General features: G+C 41.1%; 2 protein-coding genes and 2 non-coding genes across 11 annotated transcripts in view; all 4 read left to right on the plus strand.

Moving 5' to 3' along the window:
• Positions 1 to 23,789, plus strand: part of CHD8 (chromodomain helicase DNA binding protein 8) — a 57,529-nt gene extending 33,740 nt beyond the window's left edge. For 6 of the 8 annotated variants that reach the window (XM_058541012.1, XM_058541018.1, XM_058541014.1 and 3 more), the window contains exons 10-38: positions 434 to 517; positions 3,354 to 3,491; positions 4,833 to 4,954; positions 5,101 to 5,344; positions 6,320 to 6,496; positions 7,518 to 7,661; positions 7,920 to 8,175; positions 8,778 to 8,988; positions 9,242 to 9,437; positions 10,238 to 10,405; positions 10,617 to 10,796; positions 10,947 to 11,057; positions 11,672 to 11,868; positions 12,122 to 12,321; positions 12,402 to 12,582; positions 12,672 to 12,761; positions 13,031 to 13,134; positions 14,323 to 14,452; positions 15,550 to 15,625; positions 16,093 to 16,147; positions 16,326 to 16,533; positions 16,966 to 17,174; positions 17,268 to 17,987; positions 18,209 to 18,360; positions 18,626 to 18,928; positions 19,778 to 19,891; positions 20,080 to 20,259; positions 20,654 to 20,770; positions 22,817 to 23,789. In XM_058541012.1, the coding sequence (XP_058396995.1) occupies positions 434 to 517; positions 3,354 to 3,491; positions 4,833 to 4,954; positions 5,101 to 5,344; positions 6,320 to 6,496; positions 7,518 to 7,661; positions 7,920 to 8,175; positions 8,778 to 8,988; positions 9,242 to 9,437; positions 10,238 to 10,405; positions 10,617 to 10,796; positions 10,947 to 11,057; positions 11,672 to 11,868; positions 12,122 to 12,321; positions 12,402 to 12,582; positions 12,672 to 12,761; positions 13,031 to 13,134; positions 14,323 to 14,452; positions 15,550 to 15,625; positions 16,093 to 16,147; positions 16,326 to 16,533; positions 16,966 to 17,174; positions 17,268 to 17,987; positions 18,209 to 18,360; positions 18,626 to 18,928; positions 19,778 to 19,891; positions 20,080 to 20,259; positions 20,654 to 20,770; positions 22,817 to 23,377 (5,628 nt within the window). In that variant the 3' untranslated portion in view covers positions 23,378 to 23,789. The remainder of the gene's footprint in view (positions 1 to 433; positions 518 to 3,353; positions 3,492 to 4,832; positions 4,955 to 5,100; positions 5,345 to 6,319; positions 6,497 to 7,517; positions 7,662 to 7,919; positions 8,176 to 8,777; positions 8,989 to 9,241; positions 9,438 to 10,237; positions 10,406 to 10,616; positions 10,797 to 10,946; positions 11,058 to 11,671; positions 11,869 to 12,121; positions 12,322 to 12,401; positions 12,583 to 12,671; positions 12,762 to 13,030; positions 13,135 to 14,322; positions 14,453 to 15,549; positions 15,626 to 16,092; positions 16,148 to 16,325; positions 16,534 to 16,965; positions 17,175 to 17,267; positions 17,988 to 18,208; positions 18,361 to 18,625; positions 18,929 to 19,777; positions 19,892 to 20,079; positions 20,260 to 20,653; positions 20,771 to 22,816) is intronic. The other 2 variants (XM_058541015.1, XM_058541017.1) reach the window with 2 other exon arrangements.
• Positions 14,902 to 15,011, plus strand: LOC131406665 (small nucleolar RNA U6-53/MBII-28). Its single transcript, XR_009220291.1, has one exon. It is a non-coding gene; the product is annotated as a small nucleolar RNA U6-53/MBII-28 (small nucleolar RNA).
• On the plus strand, positions 19,458 to 19,565 carry LOC131406667 (small nucleolar RNA U6-53/MBII-28). The gene has a single exon (XR_009220293.1). It is a non-coding gene; the product is annotated as a small nucleolar RNA U6-53/MBII-28 (small nucleolar RNA).
• Positions 23,790 to 24,858: 1,069 nt separating the features above from the next.
• SUPT16H (SPT16 homolog, facilitates chromatin remodeling subunit) overlaps positions 24,859 to 26,311 on the plus strand; it is a 38,290-nt gene continuing 36,837 nt past the window's right edge. Inside the window, exon 1 of the mRNA XM_058541021.1 lies at positions 24,859 to 25,125. Coding sequence (XP_058397004.1) covers positions 25,060 to 25,125 — 66 coding nt within the window. The 5' untranslated portion in view covers positions 24,859 to 25,059. The remainder of the gene's footprint in view (positions 25,126 to 26,311) is intronic.

Here is a 26,311-nt window from a genome sequence, read left to right on the forward strand (position 1 = left end):
CCCATGTATTTAAAACTCTTGGGAAAGTTTGGGTATGAAGCAGAACAGAAAAATAGTTGCAGGTGAATGTAAAGTCAAGGGAGATCTTTTTAAGATATGAAATACTACAGCATGTTTGTATGTTATGGGAATGATCCAGTAGAGAGAGATTCCTTAAAAGGTGAGAAGGGATGGAATCCAGAGCATATATGGAGAGAATGGCCTCTGTTAGAAAGATGAGACACTTTCTCTGGTAACAGGCGAGAAGATGGGTGCAGACACAGCTAAGTTTATAGGATTTGATATTGTGAAAATTAGGAACTCCCTTCTGATGGCTTCTGTTTCCTTAATAAATTTTGAAGTAGGGTCATCAGCTAAAGGTGGAATGGAGGAGGGATGGGTTTACTGGACAGTGATCTTTTGGTCTTATTGTTTGGTTTCATAATTCCTCTAGGATGAAGAGCCCTTCAATCCAGACTACGTAGAGGTGGATAGGATATTGGATGAGTCTCACAGTATTGACAAGGACAATGGGGAGGTGAGTAGGGTCGTGGAGGAACATGAAAGGTCTCTTATACATTTCTGCTGGTCTGCTTGCCCATCCTTTATATTTCAGATATGGCTGAAAAATCCTTTGGACTGAAAAAGTGTTTTTTAATTATTCTGAGGGATCTTTAGAATGATAATGGGAGGGTAAGGGAGTAGGGAGAGATACTAAAAAGAAAGATTCCCATAAAGTCAACATCTAGGAGCTATATTTATAAGTATTATATTCATAAGTACTGGGAGCTATATTTACAAGTACTCATTCCCCTTGGTCTCAGATTTTATATCAGAGACCCTTGATGTGCAGTTGAGGGTGAGAGGTGGGGAGAGGGAAAGTGATACTTCACAAATCTCCAAACTTATGAATATAAAAATACTTGTACAGGGGGCTGGCCCGGTGGCGCAAGCAGTTAAGTGTGCAAGCGGTTCAGTGCACGTGCTCTGCTGCGGCAGCCTGGGGTTCGCCAGTTCAGATCTCGGGCACACACCGACGCACCACTTGTCAAGCCGTGCTGTGGCGACGTCCCATATAAAGTGGAGGAAGATGGGCATGGATGTTAGCCCAGGGCCAGTCTTCCTCAGCAAAAAGAGGAGGATTGCCAGATGTTAGCTCAGGGCTGATCTTCCTCACAAAAAAAAAATACTTGTACAGATTCATAGCTTTCTCCGTGTTGTTGTTGAGAATTATTTCCCGAACTTAAATGCATTATCATTTGTCATTAAAACAGATCTACGGCATTTGAATCTGTACTTTTAAACAGATTATGGGTTCCCACTCTCACAGATTCAGATTCAGTAGGTCTAGGGTGGGACTCGGAGATCTGTATTTTTAAGTTGGTTCTCCAGGGGATTCTCATGTATAGCTTGATTTGGGAATCACTGCACTAAAGCTTTCTTAGTTTGGGGAGCAGATTTTAAATACACTAAAACACTTGCTGATAGAATTTCATATATCACTTTTTTCATTTTCCAAATAAGAGGCATACAGATCTAAGCCACTAATGAGTTCAACATTCTCTCATTTAAATTTATTTCAAACTTACTTAGGCTATGAACCACCATTTCCTTAGAATTCTTCGCTTTCTTTTTACTTTAAATAGTCGTTGGTTTAGCTTTGCAGGGCCATATTTCATGAAGTTTTTATCACTTCTGACAGTTCCTGCTTACACAATGACCAATAGAGAGCAACACAACCTTGTTAAGATATCAGTGGCAGGTGGTGAGCTGGGCTCGCTCACAGGCTAAATAACTTGCTCCCACACATCATCCTTACAGGATCTAAGAGTCCAAGTCTAACCTCTGTAAAATTCCAAAGTTTGCTCTATTTTATAAACCTTCAGGGTCACTCGGATAGAACCTTAGGTGTCCAGGACCTATTACAATTCAATATGTCTTCAAATGCTAACAGGCATGCTTCAGATAACATCTATTCTACCTAACCCAAAAAGCATTTGTTTGTTGTTCATTTGTGAGAGGTGAGTAGGGAATGGACCAGATATTACTCAGAAAAGGTTAGTTACTGTTAAATGCTTCTCATCATTTTCAGGATCTCAGCCTTCTTAGCCTTGAAAATCGTATCCTCTCTGCCACCATACTTACCCTTCCAAAAGTAATTGGCCTTTGATTAGGCCCCTTTGGAATGTGTTGCAACTGGCATGACAGATGAAAATGTTTTAGTACCCTGGTACTGTAATTTATGCTCCCAGTTTTGGATAATAACATTCTCTGTACCCATTTTCCCCCTTTCCAAAATGAGTTTAATTTGTCATCCTTTTTACATTACCTAGTAGTGGAATTAATTATAATAAATATTAAAGTTTTTGGAAAAGTAATTTATGATGTTTGAAATATGTGAACTGGACAAATGGCTTTACATAGAAAGTAACCTGAGTCACTACAATAAGGAAAAAGGTTAAAGAGCAACTCGGTTAATTCTAGAGATTCCTTGATTTGTGACTCTGTTGAGGCACTTATATCTTCAAACTTCTCATGGGCTGTTTTAGGCATTCATTCTATGAATCAATAATTAGAGATTCCTGTTGATTATACTAGGCCCAGTTTAATCATTCTTGCTTCATATAAGCCAAAAAAGGAAATGCAGTCTGTGCAGTCATCATCTTGAGTGGTGAGAATAGGAGCCATTTTAGCATCGGTCACTGCCCCTTCCTCTGCAGTGGAATGCCTACATAGAGCATAGTACTGTAGTTGGAGCTTCAGCATTTCCTCTTTGTCTTCACTCTTGTTACCCTTCTTCAGTGATAACTCTCGTAGTTATCTCCTAGCTTCCCGAGTCTCACAAGGAAATATCACATTACTGCTATATGACTGCTTTTTGAAGTAGCATCTGCACTCTAGGAGCTCAGAAGCTTGGTGTCAGCCCTGCTCTGCTCCTATGGGTTTAACCTATTCCTTACTTCTAAAAGTAGCCTGGCTTTCACTGTATCAAGTTTGGTGCCAGGAGAGTAGTATGGAACAGAGCCGTATCTTTTAATTTCAACCTAATTCAACACAATATAGGAAAAGAATTTTTTTTTTCATCTGCTTGGTTGATGAGCATAATGTTTCAGTGCTTAGTGTTCTAGAAACTACTGGGTAGAAATTTCACTTTTAGAACAGATTCTGATAAATTGCCTGGAAGAATGATCAAAGCCGTGAATTGTACAGTGCATCAACAGATGTGCCTGTGGTTGGTGTTTTCAGGCTGACATTTTCAGCACCTTTTTAGGTATTGACTCTTTGTGACCTGATTCTACAGTCAAATTCTTATCTTTTAACCACAGCAGAGACACAGAATCAGTTTATTAAGGCTTTGACTTCTTCTCTCCTAGCCTGTAATTTACTACCTGGTGAAATGGTGCTCCCTGCCCTATGAGGATAGTACATGGGAGCTGAAAGAGGATGTTGATGAGGGCAAGATTCGAGAATTTAAACGGATCCAGTCAAGGCACCCAGAACTCAAAAGGGTGGTAAGTACATTTGCATTTGGAATGTAAAGCCCATATAGGAAATTATTTAATTTTTCCCCTATAGAAGTTTATGTTGTTTTGGGTTTTTATTGTGGAAATTTTCAAACGTATGAAAGTTGAAAAAATAGTATATTTAGTATAATGGACTCATCACCCAACTTTCACAGTTAACACGTCGCAAATCTTGTTTCATGTATTTCTCTACCCATTCATTTCCCTGTTTCCCAGATTATTATAAAGCAAATCCCAGATTCCTTTATTTCATCTGTAAATATTTCAGTGTTTGTCTAAAAGATAAATAATACCATTATTACACCTGAAAAAATTTAACCATTCCTAAATATAATCAAATAACTAATCACTGTATACCTAAATATAATCAAATAACCAATCACTGTATATCCTGATTATTTCTAATTTTTGTTAAATTGTGTGAATTGGATTCTGAATAAGGTCCATCTATTGCTATTGGTTAATATGTCTCAAATGTCTCTTAATTATAGTTCCCCCTTGATTTCCTCTCCTTACTTTGTAATTTTCTCTTGAAGAAACGAGGTGATTTGTTCTCTAGGGTTTTTCACAGTCTGAAGTTTGCCAATTGCATTTCCCTTGGTACCTTTTAACATGTTCTGTGTCCCTCCTATTTCACATAAATGGTTAGATGGAGAGCAGTGCTGTCCATTAGAACTTTTTAGAGCTGTGCTGTCCAATACAGTAGCCACTAGCCACATTTCAAATACTCAGTAGTTACATGTGGTTAGTGGCAGATATAAAACATCTTCTATCATTGTAGACAGTTCATTAGATATCACTGTTCTAGAGGCTTAATCAGATGGGGGAGGGGGGCTACTAAATCTACTTCATAGGTGATTCCATCAGGTTGTCTTTTGTGATATTATCAGCCATTTATGATCATTGCCTAGACCCATTCTTTAAGAATTTTTAAATGGTGATATTTTAATTCTTTAGTTCTTCATTTATTAGCCCGAATTTAATTTAGTTCTTCATTTATTAGCCAGAATCTTCTATAAAAATAAATATGTTTCACCTACTATTTGGTTACCCTGAAGTACAGATGGTATAGGAAAGAAGGATAAGTGCTTTGTTCTTTTCTTTATTTCCCAGTTTTCAAAATAATTAATAGTTCCCTAGCATCCTCCAAAAGTGACCAGTGGGTTTTTCCTCTTTTTTTTAAAGTGTCAGTATGAACTCATGGATTGCAATATATTTAACATGTTTTAATCCAAGCAATAATTGACTTCAACTACTAAAACTACCTAGTAAGTTTGCCTAAGTTTGTTAGTGTCTCCAGCCCATTTATTCAAATTTTCTATTTTTTAGAATCGTCCGCAGGCAAGTGCCTGGAAGAAGTTGGAACTGTCACATGAGTATAAAAACAGAAACCAGTTACGGGAATATCAGTTGGAAGGAGTTAATTGGCTGCTCTTTAATTGGTATAACAGGTAAAGAAAAAAGAGTGGGCCCATAAGATGTAGGCTTAGTCTGGGATTGTTTTCATTCGTTTTCTGTTGAAAGAGTTTCCTTTTACGTACTTTTTTAAAGATATTATCTTTTGACATGCTTTTCTTTTTCCATGATGAATCTACAGGCAGAACTGCATCCTGGCTGATGAGATGGGATTGGGCAAAACTATTCAGTCTATCGCCTTCTTGCAGGAGGTATATAATGTGGGCATCCATGGCCCCTTCCTGGTCATTGCCCCACTTTCCACAATTACTAACTGGGAGCGAGAATTCAATACATGGACAGAGATGAACACTATTGTGTACCATGGCAGTCTGGCCAGCCGGCAGATGATTCAGCAATATGAAATGTACTGCAAAGATTCTCGGGTGAGTTGGATGTCATGGGAATGTTACGGTTTAGAGAGAGTAGGCCAAGGTACCTGGTATTTTAGAGACTTTTATATGAATAAAAGACTTTTATTGAACTCTCTGTGCTTCAAGGCATTTTTTGTCTAGATTGTGCGCTGCGTTTTTTTGACTTGGCTGTTTTTATCCAGTAGACATTTTGATTCAGTGGAAGTTATGACTTTATTTGTGAATACATATACTTTTAAATAGAATTTTACCAGCATTGATGAGTTTTCATTAAGAAAAGTATTTTCCAGAATAAAATTCACTTAGCCATTTTAATTCCTTGATCCATACGGTGGTGAACTTAAGCTATTTCCTTTCTTTTCTTTTTTTAAAGTCTACTAAAATTTTCATCAAGATCAATTTCTTTTTCTATATAAATTTGAAAATAAATATTTGAATCATCCATCAGTTCTTAACATCGAATTTTATGAATTTCTTTTGTATCATTAGTTGTCTGTGGTTTTTATCTCTACCAAACCAAATTTATTCAAGTCATATTTTGTTGCTCTTAATTTTGTTAAGATGATTCAATTATTCTGTCTACTTTTAGGTAGTAACCAATATCACCACATACTATATTAGCTATTTTCACTTTTAGTTTTGTCTTGTATGTTTCAGCAATGCCCAACATTTGTGGATTTCATTGTTAAACAATGAACGATCTAGGACTGAGATACATGAGCTAGGCATGCAGCAGAATCAAAAATATCCAGCTTTGTTCAGTGAGGTCTGTCATTTTCCCAAGAAGCTGAGTATGTTGAGGAGGCAATGTATCTTACATTCAGTGACTTAGCACTGTTTGTTAGGAAGATAAACAGCAGCAGAGGTGGGTGGTGGTGCAGTTGTTATTTCCTATTAAGCCTGCCTGAATATAGAAAAGAGAAATCAGAAGAGTCCTCATTTAGGTACATTTTAGGCCTTTTCTGACTTGACTGCCTTCATGCTTAGGGGCGCCTCATCCCAGGCGCATACAAGTTTGATGCCCTGATCACCACTTTTGAGATGATTTTGTCAGACTGTCCTGAGCTTCGTGAGATTGAATGGCGTTGTGTCATCATTGATGAGGCCCATCGACTAAAGAACCGTAATTGCAAGCTGCTTGATAGTCTCAAGCACATGGACTTGGTGAGTTCCTCACACTGACTTGTGGCAGAAACACTTGGAATTAAAATAACTCTAATTTCCTATGGAGTTAATATAACCCTAATTTAGCAGAGCAGAAAAAAGAATCAGAATTTTGGTATTGGGTGGTAGGTATGGCCCATGGGAATGGTAACCTGAAAGCCATATAAAAGTCATATAAATTTTAGAATTAGAAGGCAATTGTAGGTCAGTGGTTCTCAACCAGATGGAGAGGTAGGGTACTATATTAGTTACCTATTGCTGCATAACAAAATACCTCAAAACTTAGTTACTTAAAACAACAACTCTGTTTTTCGTGATTCTATAGCTCAGTGACTTGGACTAGGCTCAGCTAGGCCATTTTTTTAGTGATCTTGCCTGGAGTCAGTGATGCGGCTGCCACTGGCAGTTGGTGCTGGTTGTCAGCTAGGGTGCCTGGGTCATCTTCCACATGGACTGTCATCCTCAGTAGGCCAGACTTTGCTTCATTACACAGTAGAATCAGGGCAGTGTTCCAAGAGGGCAAAGGTGGAAGCTGCAAGGCCTTTGAGGTATAGGCTCTGAAACTCACACAATATCACTTCTACTACATTCTCTTTGTCAGAGCAAGTCACAAGGCAAGCCCAGATTCAAGGGGTGAACCTTGATAGAAGGAACTACAAAGAATTAATGGCCATATTTAATCCAGCACAGGTACATTCCCTAGAGGGGGACATATTATTAGCATATCTGTGGGGAGTTGAGTGTGGAAAAGGATATGTAATTGGAAAAAAACATATTCTGAATATTTCTTTACTTGCTTATAATCATAATAATTAATTCAATATTTTAAATAATATCAAGGGTTTTCTTGAATATTTTATGTTTATTAAAAGAGAGAGCAAGTGAAAGAAAAGATAGTAATCTGGTCCCCCATAATTTTACTGATAAAAAAGCTAAAGCAAAAGTTATATACTTGATAGAAAATCCCAGAAGTCCTTTGTGCTTTTGAGTTTTATCGTTCTTCTGTTTTCTCCATTTCTAGGAACACAAAGTACTACTCACAGGAACACCATTGCAAAATACTGTGGAAGAACTGTTTAGCTTACTTCATTTCTTGGAACCTTCACAATTTCCCTCAGAATCAGAGTTCCTCAAGGACTTTGGGGATCTCAAGACGGAGGAACAGGTAAGAAGTCTATCTGATGAGGTATTAACCCAGGACAAAAAAGGTAAAGTTTGTAGTAGGCAGACATCTACTGCCAATAGACATCAAGGGCCCTTCTGAACTCCTTATAACCTTGTGACTACATCATTTGTGGCATTGTCCAAAATCCACATTTCTCAGATACTAGAAAACTCTCATTGTGTTTCTCTGTGTTTCCACATACTGTAAGAATGTTGATCTTCATGCTATTGATTTCTTTTCTCTCTGTATTGGGCACAGGTTCAAAAGCTACAGGCCATTCTCAAGCCAATGATGCTGAGAAGACTCAAAGAGGATGTTGAAAAAAATCTTGCACCCAAACAGGAAACTATTATTGAAGTAGAGTTGACCAACATCCAAAAGAAATACTACCGAGCTATTTTGGAGAAGAATTTCTCCTTTCTTTCTAAAGGAGCAGGTCATACTAACATGCCTAATCTACTCAACACAATGATGGAGTTGCGCAAATGCTGCAACCACCCGTATCTCATCAATGGTGAGAGAACTCCTGGAAAATACCTGCACTTGTGTATTACCTGTTTTTACTTTCTAAATGATATTCCTCAGGAACAATGGATGCATTACCCATCTAGCCTAATTTGGAAGTGGAAGGGCGTTCCCCTTTTAAAACAGTTCTTATGTGGAATATCTTTCTCTGGTGCTTTCTACTCCCTTGATCCTGCATAATCTCCAAAATTAAATAGGATTTAGTGTTTAGAATTGCATGAATAAGAACTCAAGTCATTCCATTCTCTGGATAAATGTCCTCACTGGTACTCTGTTTTTCTATTTCTGTTTTGGATGCCAGTAGGATGGTAATAGTGGTTTGCATGTATTGTCCTAGTCCTTGTTCACATATTTACGTCTTTTATCCAGTTACTGTCTTAAGCCTGACTTACTTGGAGTATTTTGTATAACACAGTTGAAGATGATTTAGGATTTTTGGGTGCTTAAATCTGTGTGTGAGAAATGTTGATCTCAAGTTAGATTACCTTTTTCCTTTGCTTCCTTATGTCTTCCTTATGTCAGTTAAATAAATCTACAGCCTTAGTGTGTTTCTCTAGATCTCACTATCAAGTTTGATTTTTCTTTTGGCAGGTGCAGAAGAAAAAATCCTAACAGAATTTCGAGAAGCTTGCCATATTATACCTCATGACTTCCACTTGCAGGCCATGGTTCGTTCAGCTGGCAAATTGGTTCTTATTGACAAGTTACTTCCAAAACTTAAAGCTGGTGGCCATAAGGTTCTGATCTTCTCCCAGATGGTACGCTGCCTAGATATCCTAGAGGATTATCTAATCCAGAGGAGGTGAGAAAAGAGTCATCCCTCGCTTTGTGTTGACTGTATCTTCAGAAAGCTACCAAGAATAGGAAGGCCTGGGTTTAATTAAAGTTGACTAGGACTGGGATAAGAGCAGTATTTAAGACTCTCACTGTCAACTTTTCTGATAAGGTTTTTGGTCAACTGGAGATATGGAGTTACTGGTATTGATTCTACTCTGCTATTTGGGGGTCTTTTTCTGCTTAGCCAATTGAATTTTTTTTCTGTGACTCCCATGCAGGTACTTATATGAGCGTATTGATGGGCGAGTTAGAGGCAACCTTCGACAGGCAGCTATTGACCGCTTCAGCAAGCCTGATTCAGACCGCTTCGTCTTCTTGCTATGCACGCGGGCTGGTGGACTTGGTATTAATCTCACAGCTGCTGATACCTGCATCATCTTTGATTCAGACTGGAATCCACAAAATGACCTGCAGGTAAAGGAAATCATTGTCTTAGGAACTACCTACCTAACCTGGAAAGTTTTTCAACAGGATCAGGATCTCTTAGAAAGACTGGTCCTTCAGAGAGTATGGAATTGTTTACTTATTTAGGGGTGGCAGTCTAGATCAGAAACCAGCAGACTTTTTCTGTGAAGGACCAATAGTAAATATTTTAGGCTTTGCGGACCATACAATCTTTTTTTTTTTTTTTTTGTAAGGAAGATCAGCCCTGAGCTAACATCCATGCTAATCCTCTTTTTTTTGCTGAGGAAGACCGGCTCTGAGCTAACATCTATTGCCAGTCCTCCTCCTTTTTTTTCCCCAAAGCCGCAGTAGATAGTTGTATGTCATAGTTGCACATCCTAGTTGCTGTATGTGGGACGCGGCCTCAGCATGGCTGGAGAAGCGGTGTGTCGGTGCGCACCCGGGATCCGAACCCGGGCCGCCAGTAGCGCACGCACTTAACCGCTAAGCCATGGGGCCGGCCCGCAGACCATACGATCTTGTGACTCACCTCTGCTCTTGGAGCACAAAAGCAGCCATAGACACTATGTGAATGAATGGGTGGGGTTGTGTTTTAGAAAAACTTTATTTACAGAAACAGGTGGTCTTACAGATCATAGTTTGCTAACCCCTGGTCTACATCATGGGGCAAAATTTCATCTTGAAATTGACTTTTGATTTTGAGTTGTTCTCATGGCTGCTTTATAGATGTGAATTGGTATTTTGAATCCTTTCTCCCCCCGATTTTATGTTATCTTTGCCCTTTTTTTCCTTTTTTGTTCTTTAACCAGGCCCAGGCACGCTGTCATCGAATTGGGCAGAGCAAAGCTGTGAAGGTGTACCGTCTCATCACTCGTAATTCTTATGAGAGAGAGATGTTTGATAAGGCTAGCCTCAAGTTGGGATTGGATAAGGCTGTGCTTCAGTCCATGAGTGGTCGAGATGGCAACATTACTGGAGTGAGTCCTCTTTGTCTCTAGATACGTTTGTAGCAGGTCTCATTTTGATAGAGAGACAAAAGCTATTTTTGTACAGGAATCTGACCACCTTTTTTGGATTCTCAATTATTGTTTTTTAAAATATAGTAAACTAAAATAGTATGATACGGTTAGATACAGACTCACCAATATTCTCTTGGTAGTCTTTTCATCTTTCTATTGGATTTTGTAGATCCAACAATTCTCCAAGAAGGAGATAGAAGATCTTTTACGAAAAGGAGCATATGCAGCCATAATGGAGGAAGATGATGAGGGCTCCAAGTTTTGTGAAGAGGACATTGACCAGATCTTGTTAAGACGGACCACAACCATCACCATTGAGTCTGAAGGAAAGGGTTCTACCTTCGCAAAGGTGTGTTCTGTCTGTGCCAGAGGCTAGAGAAGCAGAGACAGAGACATGAATCTCTAGAATTTAAATATATTTTTTAAATATAGTTATTGGTTTCCCATTGCTCAAAAAGTGTTATAGTCAACTTTACTCTGTTCCTTTGTTCCTTACTAGGCAAGCTTTGTTGCTTCTGAAAATAGGACAGATATTTCTCTGGATGACCCCAACTTTTGGCAAAAGTGGGCCAAAAAGGCTGACCTAGACATGGATCTACTCAACAGCAAGGTGAGCTTCCTTTGCCTTTAGAAGGAAATATTGCAGAAGACACATTATTTTCAGGAGTCTTTATCGCTGCTCTGATTCTTCAGTGCTGACCTTGGTTTATGATGGTGTATTATATAGAACGGCCATTATAAAAACTTTCTACGTAGGCGCCCCCAGAAAACTACTTAGACATCCTCCACTTAATTTTGCTTCCTGAGTCCCTGTAGATTATTTCGTATGCTCTAAAAAAAATCTCTTTGAATATTTACAAATGTTACCTCCAAGTCTATTTCATTTCTTTTTTTTTTTTTTGTGAGATCAGCCCTGTGCTAACATCTGCCAATCCTCCTTTTTTTTTTTTTTTGTGCTGAGGAAGACTGGCCCTGGGCTAACATCTGTGCCCATCTTCCTCCACTTTATGTGGGACACCGCCACAGCATGGCTTGCCAAGCAGTGCGTCAGTGCACAGCCGGGATCCGAACTGGCGAACCCCGGACTGCCTCAGTGGAGAGCGCGCACTTAACTGCTTGCACCCCCGGGCTGGCCCCTCCAAGTCTGTTTCAGTCCATGATTGTCTTAATTCCTTTCCCATGATCGTATCATGAAGAGAGTTACTTCTTCTGTTCTCTGCATAGAATAACTTGGTGATTGACACACCTAGAGTACGAAAACAGACTCGCCACTTCAGCACTCTGAAAGATGATGACCTGGTGGAATTCTCTGATTTGGAAAGTGAAGATGACGAGCGGCCACGCTCTCGCCGACATGACCGTCATCATACCTATGGGCGCACTGACTGCTTTCGGGTGGAAAAGCATCTCTTGGTATATGGGTAAGAACCCACCTTGCCATCAGAGGTAGTGCATCTCCATCCTGATAGACATCTTGGTTGCCTTTCAAATTCGATGCTGTGACCAAAGAGGGGATAATGGGAAAAACTTTATTCTATTTATTCTATTACCATGTTTTCCCAAGATCTTTTTGTCTCCCACCTTTTGGGAGATGTGATTCTTGGAGACTGGGGAATATCATTGATTAGAGTACCCAAGAAAACGTTAATATAATTTCCTTTTCTGTTTTCCTAGTTGGGGACGGTGGAGAGATATCTTGTCTCATGGACGCTTTAAGCGACGTATGACTGAACGAGATGTGGAGACAATTTGCCGGGCCATCCTCGTGTACTGTCTTCTACACTATCGTGGGGATGAAAATATCAAAGGCTTCATTTGGGACTTGATTAGCCCAGCTGAAAATGGCAAGACAAAAGAATTGCAGAATCATTCAGGTAATTATCAACTCTTTACTTTTTTTCTTTATATAGGTTACCTAATCCTTTTCAGGTCCAAGGGTTTTTCTCAATCCAAGTCTTCAATCTCTCCCGTTTCCCAGGTCTGTCTATCCCTGTGCCCCGTGGACGCAAGGGGAAAAAAGTCAAGTCACAAAGCACTTTTGATATCCATAAGGCAGATTGGATCCGGAAATATAACCCTGATACTCTGTTCCAAGATGAGAGTTATAAGAAGCACTTGAAACATCAGTGTAACAAGTAAGGATGGAATTTAGCAAAGACCAAAGCATTTTCTACCTCAGACTTTCTACGTTGCCATTGAGCCAGCTCTTCTCTCTCCATTCTAGGGTGCTCTTGCGGGTACGAATGCTATACTATCTGAGGCAGGAAGTTATTGGAGACCAGGCAGAGAAGGTGTTAGGAGGTGCCATTGCCAGGTAAGTTATGCTATATTCTTCTTTATGCCCTGCCTTATTCCAGAAAAGATGGGTTTACTCATTTCATTTTATACTATCTTCGGGATGCCTGATAATTAAAATCTGTATATCAGGTCTTTAATCCTATAGTTGATACCAGTGGAAGGAATAGGCAGATGCGTGAGCATTTAAATTAATAAGTAAAAGAAGATACCTGTAATAATCTTTCCAAGGATTATCATTTTAATTTCCTGCATTGCTGGGCTGACTCTGCCCTCTTATACCTTTAGTGAGATTGACATATGGTTCCCAGTAGTGGATCAGCTGGAGGTTCCAACAACATGGTGGGACAGTGAGGCTGACAAGTCCCTGCTCATTGGAGTCTTTAAGCATGGTAGGTACCTTCTCTTAGTCTATTCTTTTATGCGCACAGATGGAACGTTTAGCAAAATGCTCATGACTAATAATTGAGTTCTCTGATTGATCTTCAGTAAACTTATGTTTGAATGAGAAACTAATTCTTAAATATCCAGAACAGAGCAATTAGTTCCTATAAATAGATAAAGAGCAGATGGGTAGTTAAATCCCAAGGTAGGGAGTCTCCCATCTGTTCTCTAATCACTGTACCCAATCTGTATGTTGTGGCATCTAAGTTTCCACAAATCAGGGGAGGTAGTATATACCCACTCTTGTTAATAATAACACACTTAGTTTGTATGACTTTTCTATGGCTTCCTGAAAGTGTTCTACTTGTATAACATCCCATTTATCTAAATGTTCAGCAGTTACTCTGATGTAGGTGTGAACAACAGTGTTTGAGTGAAATAAAAATAGAGTATATAAAGGGAGAATACTCTCTTTTCAGTCTTGCCTAATAGCAGATCTCAAGCATTAAAAGCAGCGAGCGCTAACTTCCAGCCCAGTGACTTACTGAATTGGAATACCATTTCTTTTTTTAAAATACTTTTTTATTTACTTTTATAAAATAAAAGTAATGACAGTCCACATATTTTTGAGAAGTGTCCATTAAACTGAAAAAAAGATAAGAAAAACTGTGAGCGTTTGTAGTCTTAGATTTACTTGTGAGACACAGAGGTTTAGAAGAGTCCAGATGTCCTGAAGTGTGTTTGTTCATTCATTCATTCATTCATTCACTGTTCATCAGACATTCAGAGTGCCTGTTTGTTTGTAGGTACAAATTTCTTATCCTTCATTTGAAAATGTCTGACCCAGCCCTAAATTATTGGACTTTTTTAGTTTTCCCATCTATGTAGTAAGAACAATCATAGAAAGATTACCAGTTAAATGGCTTTGTAAATCTGTCACCATTCTGTATAAACTCTGATTAAATTCCTATCTTCCATAACTAGTGATAAAACTCTCTCTGACTCTAAATTGCTATAGAAATGTTAAATATGGTAATATAACCCAACAGCTGTCCAAGTTAACATTTTAACCATATTTTGCATTATGAGCAAAATGAGTAGCCCACATATTGTAATTATTCCAGCAGCATATGAAGTAACCATAAAGTTAAAATGAATCTCTGATTTTCTTCACCTTATGGCCCATTTTCTTCTAGGCTATGAGAAATATAATACTATGAGGGCAGACCCAGCCTTATGCTTCCTGGAAAAGGCTGGCCGACCAGATGACAAAGCCATTGCAGCAGAACATCGAGTGTTGGATAATTTCTCTGACATAGTGGAAGGGTAAGCAGGTGTTTAGTTCTCTTAAAGCCCTGAGTCCTCCCTGTGAAGTCTGTTAGTTGCTTTAAGAGATAATGTAACTCTAGCCTTGACTGACCCATTGGGATTCTTAATGGTGGTTATGCTTATGAATGATAAATTCTTAACAAAAAGTGAGACCAGCAGAAAGGACTCTATAAACTGGCCTAAAGCCACACATTGTCATAAGATGCAATTAAGGGTGAAAATTAATGTTAACTCCCAAATGGTTTATTTGATTTATTCACTTTTCTTTGCAGTGCTTTTCTGTACAGTTACAGTAGTTGAGAGGATAACTGGTTCTCTTAAAAGATAATAGCCGTGCAGTTCTCCCTTGCCATTTATGTGGTAGAGCCTCAGGAAATTTTAGCCCTAGTTTATCATCTCCTAGTTGTGGCTGACACCTAAGGGCATTTACTCTGCCTGGATGCATGCCTCAATGATGAGTTGCCATGCTAATACTGAGCCACCAAGTAGGGCAGCATTGCCCTGGTTTGGGTGCCAGTGAGTTTAACAAAACTTCTCACATGGAGACCTGAGAGGCATGTGAAATAGTTGGCTTAGTTCGTGAATATCCACCCACCCCTTCATCTTTGGGAGATTTCTCTTTGATTGTCACAACCACAGTTTGCTTAGTAGAGGACCCTCAAAGGAAATTGGGTTGTTTATTCATTGCAAATCATTTATTATGTCACCCTTTTGCTCAATAGAGCAAAGTAGTAAAAAGAAACAAGTAAGCGTGGACCATTCAAATGAAATAATAAAAGTAAATAGTTGGGAAGGATGGGAGAATGGGTTAAATAGAAAAGGCTGTCAAGAGAAAGGAAATGTGGGGTCAAAGGGTTTCATTTCAAATTCAAGCAATTTAAATGGCACTTGGTCAGTTTCTCCCAGTTCTTTGTTATGTTGAATGCTGTACCTAACTTACTCAGAGCTTAGCACCTGGCCTGCCATCCCTTTGGGCAAGAAAGAAAAGACTGTTCCTTGCTGGATTGTATGTTTGGCCAGGTCTTCATGCTAAGTTCCTCTTAGTCAAAGAAGGTATGTTGTTAACATTTTCTCATGCTTCTGGATAATTTTAGGGTTGACTTTGATAAAGATTGTGAAGATCCTGAATATAAACCACTCCAGGGTCCCCCAAAGGACCAAGATGATGAGGTGAGGAATTTTCATATGAGTCTAGCTTTTCTGTGTTAGTAAATAGTTAAGTATTCTCCCATTCCCTGATCGTGAAGTATATTGGTTCATTCATAATACAAAATGGAAAGTAGTTACCATTTTGAAAATATAAAGTGTTAATGGAAAAGATTGTAACACCAGCTGGGGGAGATCAGGGATGGCTTTGTGGAGGAGGTGGGACCCAAGCTGGACATTGAAGTATATATTATTTGACTACTAAATTCATGAGTCCTATTATCTTCAAGCCATTAATAAGAACTGACGTTTCAGGTTCTACTTTCTTATTCTTTTAGTTGGTTGCTTCCATTTTTTTGTGGAGTTCATTAGAAATTTTTCTTGATCCCTTGGTGCCATATAGAATGACACACATAAGAAAGTGATTTCAGAGTGCCAACTTCCCCCTTTCCCTCCCCCCTCCATCCTGTGGGGTGGATCTCCTTCTCTAGGGTGATCCCTTGATGATGATGGATGAGGAGATCTCAGTGATTGATGGAGATGAAGGTAAACTTCTAGGTCAACTAGTACAATTTTGTGTGGGGTGGTGGGGTTGGGGAATTACTGACTGAATTTTATCCCATCCTGGGATTTCTAAGAGCCTTACCTTTGGGTGGGTTGAAATACCATATTACCTCTACTACCTTTCCTGTATTTCCTGTTCATTCTACTTTGCTTCCCACAGCCCAGGTGACCCAACAGGCAGGCCATGTATTTTGGCCTCCAGGCTCTGCTCTGACAGCTAGGCTTCGGCGCCTGGTAACAGCCTATCAGCGCAGCTACAAAAGAGAACAGATGAAGATAGAGGCTGCGGAACGTGGGGACCGGAGACGGCGGCGTTGTGAGGCAGCCTTCAAGCTAAAAGAAATTGCACGGCGGGAGAAACAGCAACGGTAAAATATGGCTGGGAATTTGGGATAAGCTGTCAGTTTGTCTTCAACTATGGGCTCTATACTGAAAAGCATCTTAGGAAGGATTTATTTGGAATTCCCTACAGAGAGACCATCTTTTTTGCTTTAACTGTTGTACCTCTGTGATGTAAAACCTCACTTGTGAGCATAATCATGATTCCCAGGAAAGTCTCCTATGTAGCCATTCTCATTGAGTTGTTTGCCTGCATCATTTTTTCCCCTTAGCTTGCTAATTCTTAAATTGTTACATAATATAGAGTACCTCTTAGTACCTCTTCTGCTGTCTTCTGGGCCTTTTTTTTTTTGCCCCTACTTTCAGTTTTTGTGTATTCAAATATTCGAAGCACACTAAGAAGTAACCGGTTTCTCTGTGTTTTTTTGATCACTGTGGCCTGTTTCCTCTTCCCTTTGTAGATGGACGAGGCGTGAACAAACTGATTTCTATCGAGTAGTGTCTACCTTTGGTGTGGAGTATGACCCTGACACCATGCAGTTCCATTGGGATCGCTTCCGCACGTTTGCTCGACTAGACAAAAAAACAGATGAAAGTCTTACCAAGTACTTCCATGGCTTTGTGGCCATGTGCCGCCAAGTGTGCCGCCTTCCCCCAGCAGCTGGAGATGGTAAGCAAAACTGGAGAGTCTTAGTTGAGTGGGAGTGGATGGTGACAGAACCAACCCTTGGTTCATTTCTCCTTCCACCCCTATCTCTTGCAGAACCCCCGGACCCTAATCTGTTCATTGAGCCCATCACTGAGGAAAGGGCCTCACGGACTCTCTACCGCATTGAATTGCTTCGGCGCTTACGGGAACAAGTTTTGTGCCACCCCCTTTTGGAAGATCGGCTGGCATTATGCCAGCCTCCAGGTCCCGAATTGCCCAAATGGTGGGAGCCTGTTCGGCATGATGGGGAGCTTCTACGAGGGGCAGCCCGCCATGGGGTGAGCCAAACAGACTGCAACATCATGCAGGACCCAGACTTCTCTTTTCTGGCTGCCCGTATGAATTATATGCAGAACCATCAGGCAGGAGCACCAGCTCCATCCCTGTCACGCTGCTCTACTCCACTGCTACACCAGCAGTATACCTCGCGCACTGCCTCACCACTGCCCCTGCGCCCAGATGCTCCTGTTGAAAAGCCACCCGAGGAGACAGCTGCCCAGGTCCCCAGTCTGGAGAGTCTGACTTTAAAGCTAGAGCATGAGGTGGTGGCCAGGAGCCGACCAACCCCACAAGACTATGAGATGCGAGTAGCCCCCTCTGATACTACCCCTCTGGTTTCCCGGAGTGTTCCACCAGTCAAACTGGAGGATGAGGATGATTCAGACTCTGAGCTGGACTTGAGCAAGCTGTCACCATCATCCTCTTCTTCCTCATCCTCATCCAGCTCCAGCTCCAGCACTGATGAGAGTGAGGACGAGAAGGAAGAGAAGCTAAGTGAGTGCATGTGACAGGCTGGTGGCCCTCTTCCCCATTTCCCCCCTCTCTGCTCTTTCTCTTCTTATCTAAATGCATCCTCTGAGAGAGATTCGGATTTTGATATGATAGAATGTTGAGAGATCTATTATTCTTTGGGCCTTTATTTAAAGCCCATATAATACCATTCCTATATAACTTTATTCTTCTATCTTTGCTCACACATTCCATATAATCTCTAGCTGCTGACCGGTCCCGCTCAAAGCTCTATGATGAAGAGAGTCTCCTGTCCCTCACTATGTCCCAAGATGGATTCCCAAATGAAGATGGAGAACAAATGACCCCTGAGCTTCTGCTGCTACAAGAAAGACAAAGAGCCTCTGAGTGGCCCAAGGTAACAGCCTCATTCCTGGACACGTAAAGTCTAGAAATAACAGTGTAACATATACAGGGAAAAAGGAACAGGTGGTTCTGGTTTTCTTAGTGTTTAGTACTATATGTTTTTTCATGAAACTCTTCCCAGTTGATTTAGGGATCTGATACTGTTACCTCTATAATTTTTACCCATCCTGATAATGATAGCACTATTTTTTGTCACAGGATCACATAGCTAGTACTCAGGCCCTAAAACCAGTATTGATTTCTTTTTCCTCACTCAGGATCGTGTCCTGATAAACCGTATTGACCTCGTCTGCCAGGCTGTACTCTCAGGGAAGTGGCCTTCTAGCCGCCGGAGCCAGGAAATGGTAACAGGAGGAATTTTCGGACCAGGCAACCACTTGCTAGACAGTCCGTCATTGACTCCAGGAGAATATGGTGACTCTCCAGTCCCCACACCACGAAGTAGCAGTGCAGCTTCCATGGCAGAGGAGGAAGTGTCTGCAGTCACCACAGCAGCAGCTCAGTTCACCAAACTTCGCCGTGGCATGGATGAGAAGGAGTTTACAGTTCAGATCAAAGATGTAAGCTCAGCATTTAGGCATTGGGAAGTGGGGAAGGAGGCTGTAGCTCTTGCTAACTAGTTTCACTAAGAGGATACTAAACTCATTTGGTTAGCTAACTTTAAAAATGAGAGGAGGAAAAAAAATTAGAGTTCACAAAGATCCATTTAGGAAAAGTCATTGTAGTAAAGGAAGGGATCTTGACTTGTATCTCCTGAGGACTAGATTAAAAGAAACCGTATTTTTGAAAGAAATTTAATTGACACAAGGCATCTTTTGGGTGGCTTGTTTCTAGATCCTAGAAACCTCGTTTTTAAAAATTGAACTCAAATTGTGGGAAAGCTGTTAAAATGACACCTAAGTATTATGGGCCTTACTAAGTTAAAAAGGAGTCATTCCTACTGAAATTAAATCAAGTGTTATTTACTTTATAGATGGAAAATTTTATTTTTCCTGATCCTCTTCCCTGTTGAACCCTATTAGCTGGTCATTAAGTACTCAACAAGAAAAATTTTTTACATTAGCGTGTGACAGAAATATCAGGATTTTGCCCCTGTGATGAGTTGCCATGCTAATACTGAGACACCAGGTGGGGGTTTTACCCTGCAATGGGTGTTATTGAGATAAATTCTCCTTCTCTTAAATCTACCTGAGGGGCATTAGGTCAAGAAATGAAATCTTTCTAAGGAAAAAGTATATAAGTTTTGTTGTATTTCTAATTTCTACCCTTTAGTCAGATGGCCTTCCTTTTCACCATCATTAAGGCAGACTTACCATTAAGCCAGACTTACCCCAAGTCCCTCAAAACTTAATCTTTACTTTAAAAACATGTGCCATATGACGTCTTGGGTGGGTGGGTTGTCTTCCTAGGAGGAAGGATTGAAGTTAACATTCCAGAAGCACAAGTTGATGGCTAATGGAGTAATGGGAGATGGACATCCTCTGTTTCATAAGAAGAAGGCGAACAGAAAGAAGGTAGTCGAGGTGAGTGGTAGAGAAAGTCTTCAACGTGATGATTAGATCTTTTTATTCCTAGTAATTGATGAAGGCAGTTGGGATTGAGGGACTAGAAGATATCAGAGTTATTTTATGGCTACCATTGGCTCTGCTCCCCCTCCCTTCCTGCCCCAAAGAAGAGTATGTGCTCATGGGGGTGGATTCTGGGTTTGCAGCTGGAGGTGGAGTGCATGGAAGAGCCTAATCACCTTGATGTGGACCTGGAGGCCCGGATCCCTGTCATCAATAAGGTGGATGGTACTTTGCTGGTGGGTGAGGATGCCCCTCGCCGGGCTGAACTGGAGATGTGGTTACAGGGTCACCCAGAGTTCGCTGTCGATCCCCGATTTCTAGCGGTGAGTGGCAGTTCCATCCAGCAAGTTTTACAGTCATTCTCTTGGTATTTAAGCTGTATGAGAGGGAGGAAGCATGCCATATTGTATCCTTGTTTCTGCATCTGCAAAATAAGAGTAATAATACCTAGTCTTCCTACCTCAGAGTTGTAAGGATCAAAATAAAATAATGTGAAAGTACTTGTTAAACTAAATGCTAGGCAAATACTTATTATTAAACTATTGTATAACCACCTAATTTTTTTTGGAGATAGCCAGTTAATGGCAGTTTTCCACTAGGACTAATCCTTTATTTATCCACGTAATAAGTATTTATTGTCAAACTAGACACTAGTACCTTAATTATTACTCCACAGCTTTTTATTTCTCTAGGATAACCAATACTTTTCTATTGCAGTATATGGAGGATCGCAGAAAACAGAAGTGGCAGAGATGTAAAAAAAATAATAAAGCAGAATTAAACTGTTTGGGAATGGAACCAGTACAGACAGCTAACTCTAGGAATGGAAAGAAGGTGAGTGAGACTGAGGCATTACTAGTCAGTTCACACACTAGATGTGACTTGAGATATTAGTTAATGTTATTTATCTTTTTTCCAATGTATGTTTGAGAAAACTTCACCAATAAGGAAACCAGAGTATTTTTATTGGTATTTTTACAGTCCTGTGGCATTGTCATCTCTAGAAAAGCATAAAATTCTAAAAACTAACTTTAGCACTTAAAGCATATTAAAATATAAGAATTAGTACGATGTGTTAGAACATTCAAGGCCTTATCCTGCTCTTCTACTGACTAAGGGATTTTTGGCAAATCTTTAACCTTTTCAGTTTGCAGATCCTGAAAAGTGAGGTTTTGGAGCAGATAATCTCTTAAAAGTTATGATTCTACATATTTTAGAAGTGATTTGGGGGCCTACTAAGGAAAACAGTCATGGTGTTTCCCAACATAGAAGAGGTTGAGAATCACTGTGAATATACTAGTAATGGAAAAAGGACAGGAAACCATGTTTTATAGTTATAATAACAATTTTGGTCATTAGGTTATTCCATTATTTTCAAATGTACTTATGCTTTTATTATGGTGACAGACCATTTGGTGGATTAAGTACCCATAATCCTTTCCACCAAAATATAACTGCAAAAGTTTCTCTTGGCTATGTTTGCCTTACTTTGGGCAATAGTTGTGTTTTTTAATCATATATAAATCATGGTTTGGTTTGGTAAGCAGTCATTTAAAATGGATTAGCACTTTTGTATTCTGAAGAGAACATTATTTTGCACATAATATATGTTTATTTGTGAGGTGAATTTATGAGGCTTATTATTTTTATACTGGTGAAAGTGGTTTCATATAAATATTGTTACCACAGAAGAATGTTTTAATTTTCCTTCTTAGCCTCCATGGAAGCAAGAGTGTAATAAGCAGAATGGCTGATAGGGGAGGCTGTTGGCTAGAAGGCTGGTACCTTCTTTGTCCTGAATTTAACATTATTAGAGAGGCCTGTAAAAAAGGCTTTTCCTCTAGTATTACCTATTTTTACCTCAAGTACTTTTCTACTTCTTTATAGTTAGTTGATAACTCTAAGAAAGAGATCATAGGAAATCACAGAAAATCATAATGCGCCTGGTACAGAATTCTTAATGCAGAATTGATGGTGTATCTAGCACTGCATTATTACTGAGACCTGCAGGAGTTTAGGTTCTATTACAGTTATATTTTAAAAGTCTATACAAATAGAGTATAGAGATGTTTATTTTTCCCAAGTCAGAAAGGTATATTCCCATGTCAGGTGTTAGGCTTAGATTGAGAAATAGAGTCCAGACATACAGATACCAATTGTCTGAGTTTAATGCTAGTTTACCCAGTATTATTCTTAGGTCTAGCAAAGCAGAGGCACTAAAAGTAATAAGTTCCAGCTTCAGTGAACTTAACCAAAATTTACAGTCAGAATATCTAGAAGAAGCAATTTAAAATTCAGCAGATATATAAGTTTTTTATCAACGTGAAAAAAAACTTATTAAATTTGATGGGGATCTGCCCACAATCTTTTTGGTGTTCTAGACATCCAGAAGTTTTAATCTGACCTGTCTTGAGTTTATCCCACTCTGATGTGATAATAATGATAGTACTGTAAATGTCAATATAGTTGTGCTGCACTTCATGTGGTAAGGTCATGTGAACAACTTGCCGTCAGTCAAGTATACTGTGCGAGTACTGATTTATTCACTGTCTTACTCAGCCCCTTATTAACAAAGGTAAGCATTTGTGAAATGGTTGGCTGGAGTAAAGGTACAGTGTAGTCAAGGAAAAAAGCAAAACTCTGGTTCACCTGAGTTATCAGTATCAAATCCTTGATCTTAGCCTCAGCATCATAATGCTTCAACCAACCATGTCCAGCATTTCGTCGTCCTCATCACCATCAAGCCTCATCTGACTATACTTGTTTTGCCCCCCTGAAAACAGATTCAGTGAAAAAGCATTTGCAAGCTAGGACTCTATTGACTTCTGTTTCATTTTTTCCCTTTCTTTCTTTTTACTGTTTTTTATTCCTTCCTTTCAGGGTCACCATGCTGAAACTGTCTTCAACCGGGTTTTGCCAGGGCCTATTGCACCAGACAGCAGCAAGAAGCGGGCCCGTAGGATGCAACCAGACCTTTCTAAGATGATGGCCCTGATGCAGGGTGGAGGCACTGGGTCCCTATCTCTGCATACCTTCCAACACAGCAGTAGTGGCCTGCAGTCCGTGTCATCTGTGGGTCACAGCAGTGCCACTTCTGCATCTTTGTCTTTTGTGCCGTTTGTGATGGGTGGTGCAGCATCATCCCCTCATGTAGACTCCAGCACCATGCTTCATCACCACCACCACCACCCCCACCCCCACCATCACCATCATCACCATCCAGGCCTGAGAGCCACTGGCTACCCTTCTTCACCAGCCACTACCACCTCTGGTACGGCCTTGAGGTTGCCACCACTGCAACCTGAGGAGGACGAGGACGATGAGGATGAAGATGATGATGATTTATCTCAGGGCTATGATAGCTCAGAAAGGGACTTCTCACTCATTGATGATCCTATGATGCCAGCCAACTCAGACTCCAGTGAAGATGCTGATGACTGAAGCCCCAACATGGTCCCCATTGCTTGGGTGGCTGCTGTATTTTCATTTACTCTGGCCCTTGGACTATGGAAAAGTGGGAGGGGCAGGGGAGATGTGGGGAAACCCAGGACTCCAGGAGGTGAAAAGGAAAAAGAAAACTTATACCTGATTACTTCCAAATTTGAGAGGATTGGGTGGGCAGGGGATCTCCTAAAATAATACATGACCACTTCCTCATTTCTGGGGAAGGAAAGGAGACTAGAGCAGCTGATGCGCTCACCCCTCCCTAGACACCTCCATTAACCACAGACTATGTAGCGCTGGCCCTAGCCTCTGGCAGAGCCTGTTCCTGGCCGAACTGTGGATACAGCTGGAGGGTCAGGAACTGTTACCTTCCTTCCCCTTGGCATTAATAAATTTAAGTTAATCCTTTTCCACTCTTCCCTTGTTCTATATTTGCTCAAACCCAATATAAATATTAAGAGTTGATGTTCATGATGGGTAATTTCAACACCACTTTCCTGCAGTTCATTATTGTTCATGCAAAGTTACCTTGGATATAGGGGAAACAAATCATTTGTACTCCATTAAAGGATATAATATACATGAATGTAGGCTGTCCAGCTTGCTAAAGGCAAGGAAATAATTTAAGCTAGATAGTAGGATAAAGGTTGTTCCAGATTCATACTCCAAGTTCTTAGAAGAGACGGAACAATTTCGTCAAGGACCACCTACGTTTTGTTTCCAATTAACTGAAATAGCGGTGCTCTCGAGAAGCCGTAGGAATGGTGTCACTTCATGAACCGCGGCAAGGGGACTGGCTGACTGGAAGGACACTGTCACGACTTGGGCCCGGGGAACTACATTGTGTGAAGCTCCTCGAATCGTTTGTTTCCCAGCACCCTTCCCCCACCATCCCAGCGCTCAGATGAAGCCTGGGCATTTTATTTCCCTTTCTAAGGCTAAGTCCTTCCCCCATAGCTTGGGTCGTAGTTTATCGGGAGGGTGGGCTCCCTCTCCCTGGTATGAGTTCTCTGTGTCCGCGCGGAGCCCCTGAGCCAGCGTCCTGGCACCAGGAATCCTTCTAGCCCCGGAGCAGCAGAGGCTTTTGCTTCCCCACCATTTCTAAGAGGGGAGCGTACCAAGTTACGCTGTAGTCTTCCCACTCCCAGCCCACGCCAGATCCCGCTCTTTCCGCTTCCCCTTCCTTTGCCGATGGGTGGGGCCATCACACCCGCGCGCGGCAGCCCGTGTGAGGCGGGGCCAGCGCGTCCTGCCTCCCGCCTCCTTCGCATCGCCCAGCTGCCGCCGCCGCCGCCTCGCCAAAGGTCGGAGCTCCTGTAAACCGCCGCGGGGCAGAGATTAAGGGCGGAGGCAGGGCGTCACGTGATGACGTCGATTCGCATGCCGCTGTTGCTAAGTTGACAAGAAAACCCCGCGAAAATCTAGACTCTTTTTGCGTTGCACATTTTGTTGATTTCCCCACGCGTTTTCTTCCTTTCCTCCCCCTAACCTCCGGAGAGAGCATTGAAGGAAAAAAAAAAATTCTCAATCGCTTTCGGGACCCGGAAGCGGAAAGGGCATCTTTGAAGTCGATACTTCCGGGTCACTGGGAGAGTGCGGGATTCCGGGGCCGAGAGCGGGTGGCGGAGCCGGGACCTCGCGTGATTCTCGGAACCCGAGGAGGAGCGACGTCTGTGGCTATGGCTGTGACTCTGGACAAAGACGCTTATTACCGGAGAGTGAAGAGACTGTACAGCAATTGGCGGGTGAGACAGATCCCGTAATTTTCCCTAGGGAGCCCCCCTCTGCCATCCCATAATAACCCCTCTTTCTCGGCGCCCTTTTTTCCCTTTCCGTCGGGAATTCCCGGGTTCCGTGTTGCGCCCCTTTCGTTGCTCCAGGATCATTCACCACAGGCGGCCCCGCGCGCTACCCCGTAAGAGGGAATCCCCCGAAATCACCCTGCCCTGCGGCCACCACCATCTTCCCTTGGCGCTGGCCCCCGTCATGCATAACAGCCACTTCTCGTAGTCGCTTCCCGCCCTAGAAGAGGGATCATCCTTCCCTCCCACTCCGTGATCACGTCTTGCTGCCTCCTCCTGCAGTGTTCACACACACCCACGCACTCACTCTGTCCTTCCAAAACCACAGTATTCCGTCCCAGGTCCCGCCAGAATTACAACCCTCTTCATAAAGGACGGATGGAGGGGCTAGGAGGATGTGAATAGGGCTCTTCGCGTTTATCGTTTGCGGGGCTTTTGCTGGAGTTAAAAAAAGAAATACTGCTCACGCGGAACCGCCTCATGTTCTAGGCCCTCCCGTGGGTAACACAAAAACCTAACGCTGAAAACCTGCGGGCATTAGTAATACGAAAAACGATGTGATGCCTAAAAGCTCATTAGTTTTTCTCCTTGGTCGAGTATCCAGGGCACGTGCTCAGAAAGAGAGCTGTTGTAGTTCCCAGTCTTAAAGATTGAGCAGTTTTTCTGCTTGAGAAACGGTCCACAGTTAAAATTTATTTTTGTGATAGTAATTTATCAATTTGAACATTTGATTGCATCCTGTGGTGCAGCCCGAGCTGTCTAGCTTAAGTCTGGCTTCTGAACTATGTCATCCGGGGAAGATAAAACTAATGGTGACTTTATAAAACCTGAAAAATGTCCTGACAAAGATGATCAGTTTTGATTTCAGCATTGTAAATTGCCTTTCAAATTGATCCTCTACTAAAAAACAAGGTAATTAAAATTGGTCATTTCCCTGACATTCATATTAAAGGTTCCTGTGCATGTTTCATCTTTTGAGGATAAATGCATTAGATAACTGAAAATAAAATGAATTCTCCGTTGCATTTTATGAAAAGAAAAAATAAGGGCTCTATGCTAGACAAATGCTGAACATAAATTTTATTTTTAAAATTTTTTATTGGTTAATTTCCACCAAATGTTTTTACAG

Source organism: Diceros bicornis, chromosome 5 (genome assembly GCF_020826845.1).
Source record: "Diceros bicornis minor isolate mBicDic1 chromosome 5, mDicBic1.mat.cur, whole genome shotgun sequence".
Classification (NCBI taxonomy): domain Eukaryota; kingdom Metazoa; phylum Chordata; class Mammalia; order Perissodactyla; family Rhinocerotidae; genus Diceros; species Diceros bicornis.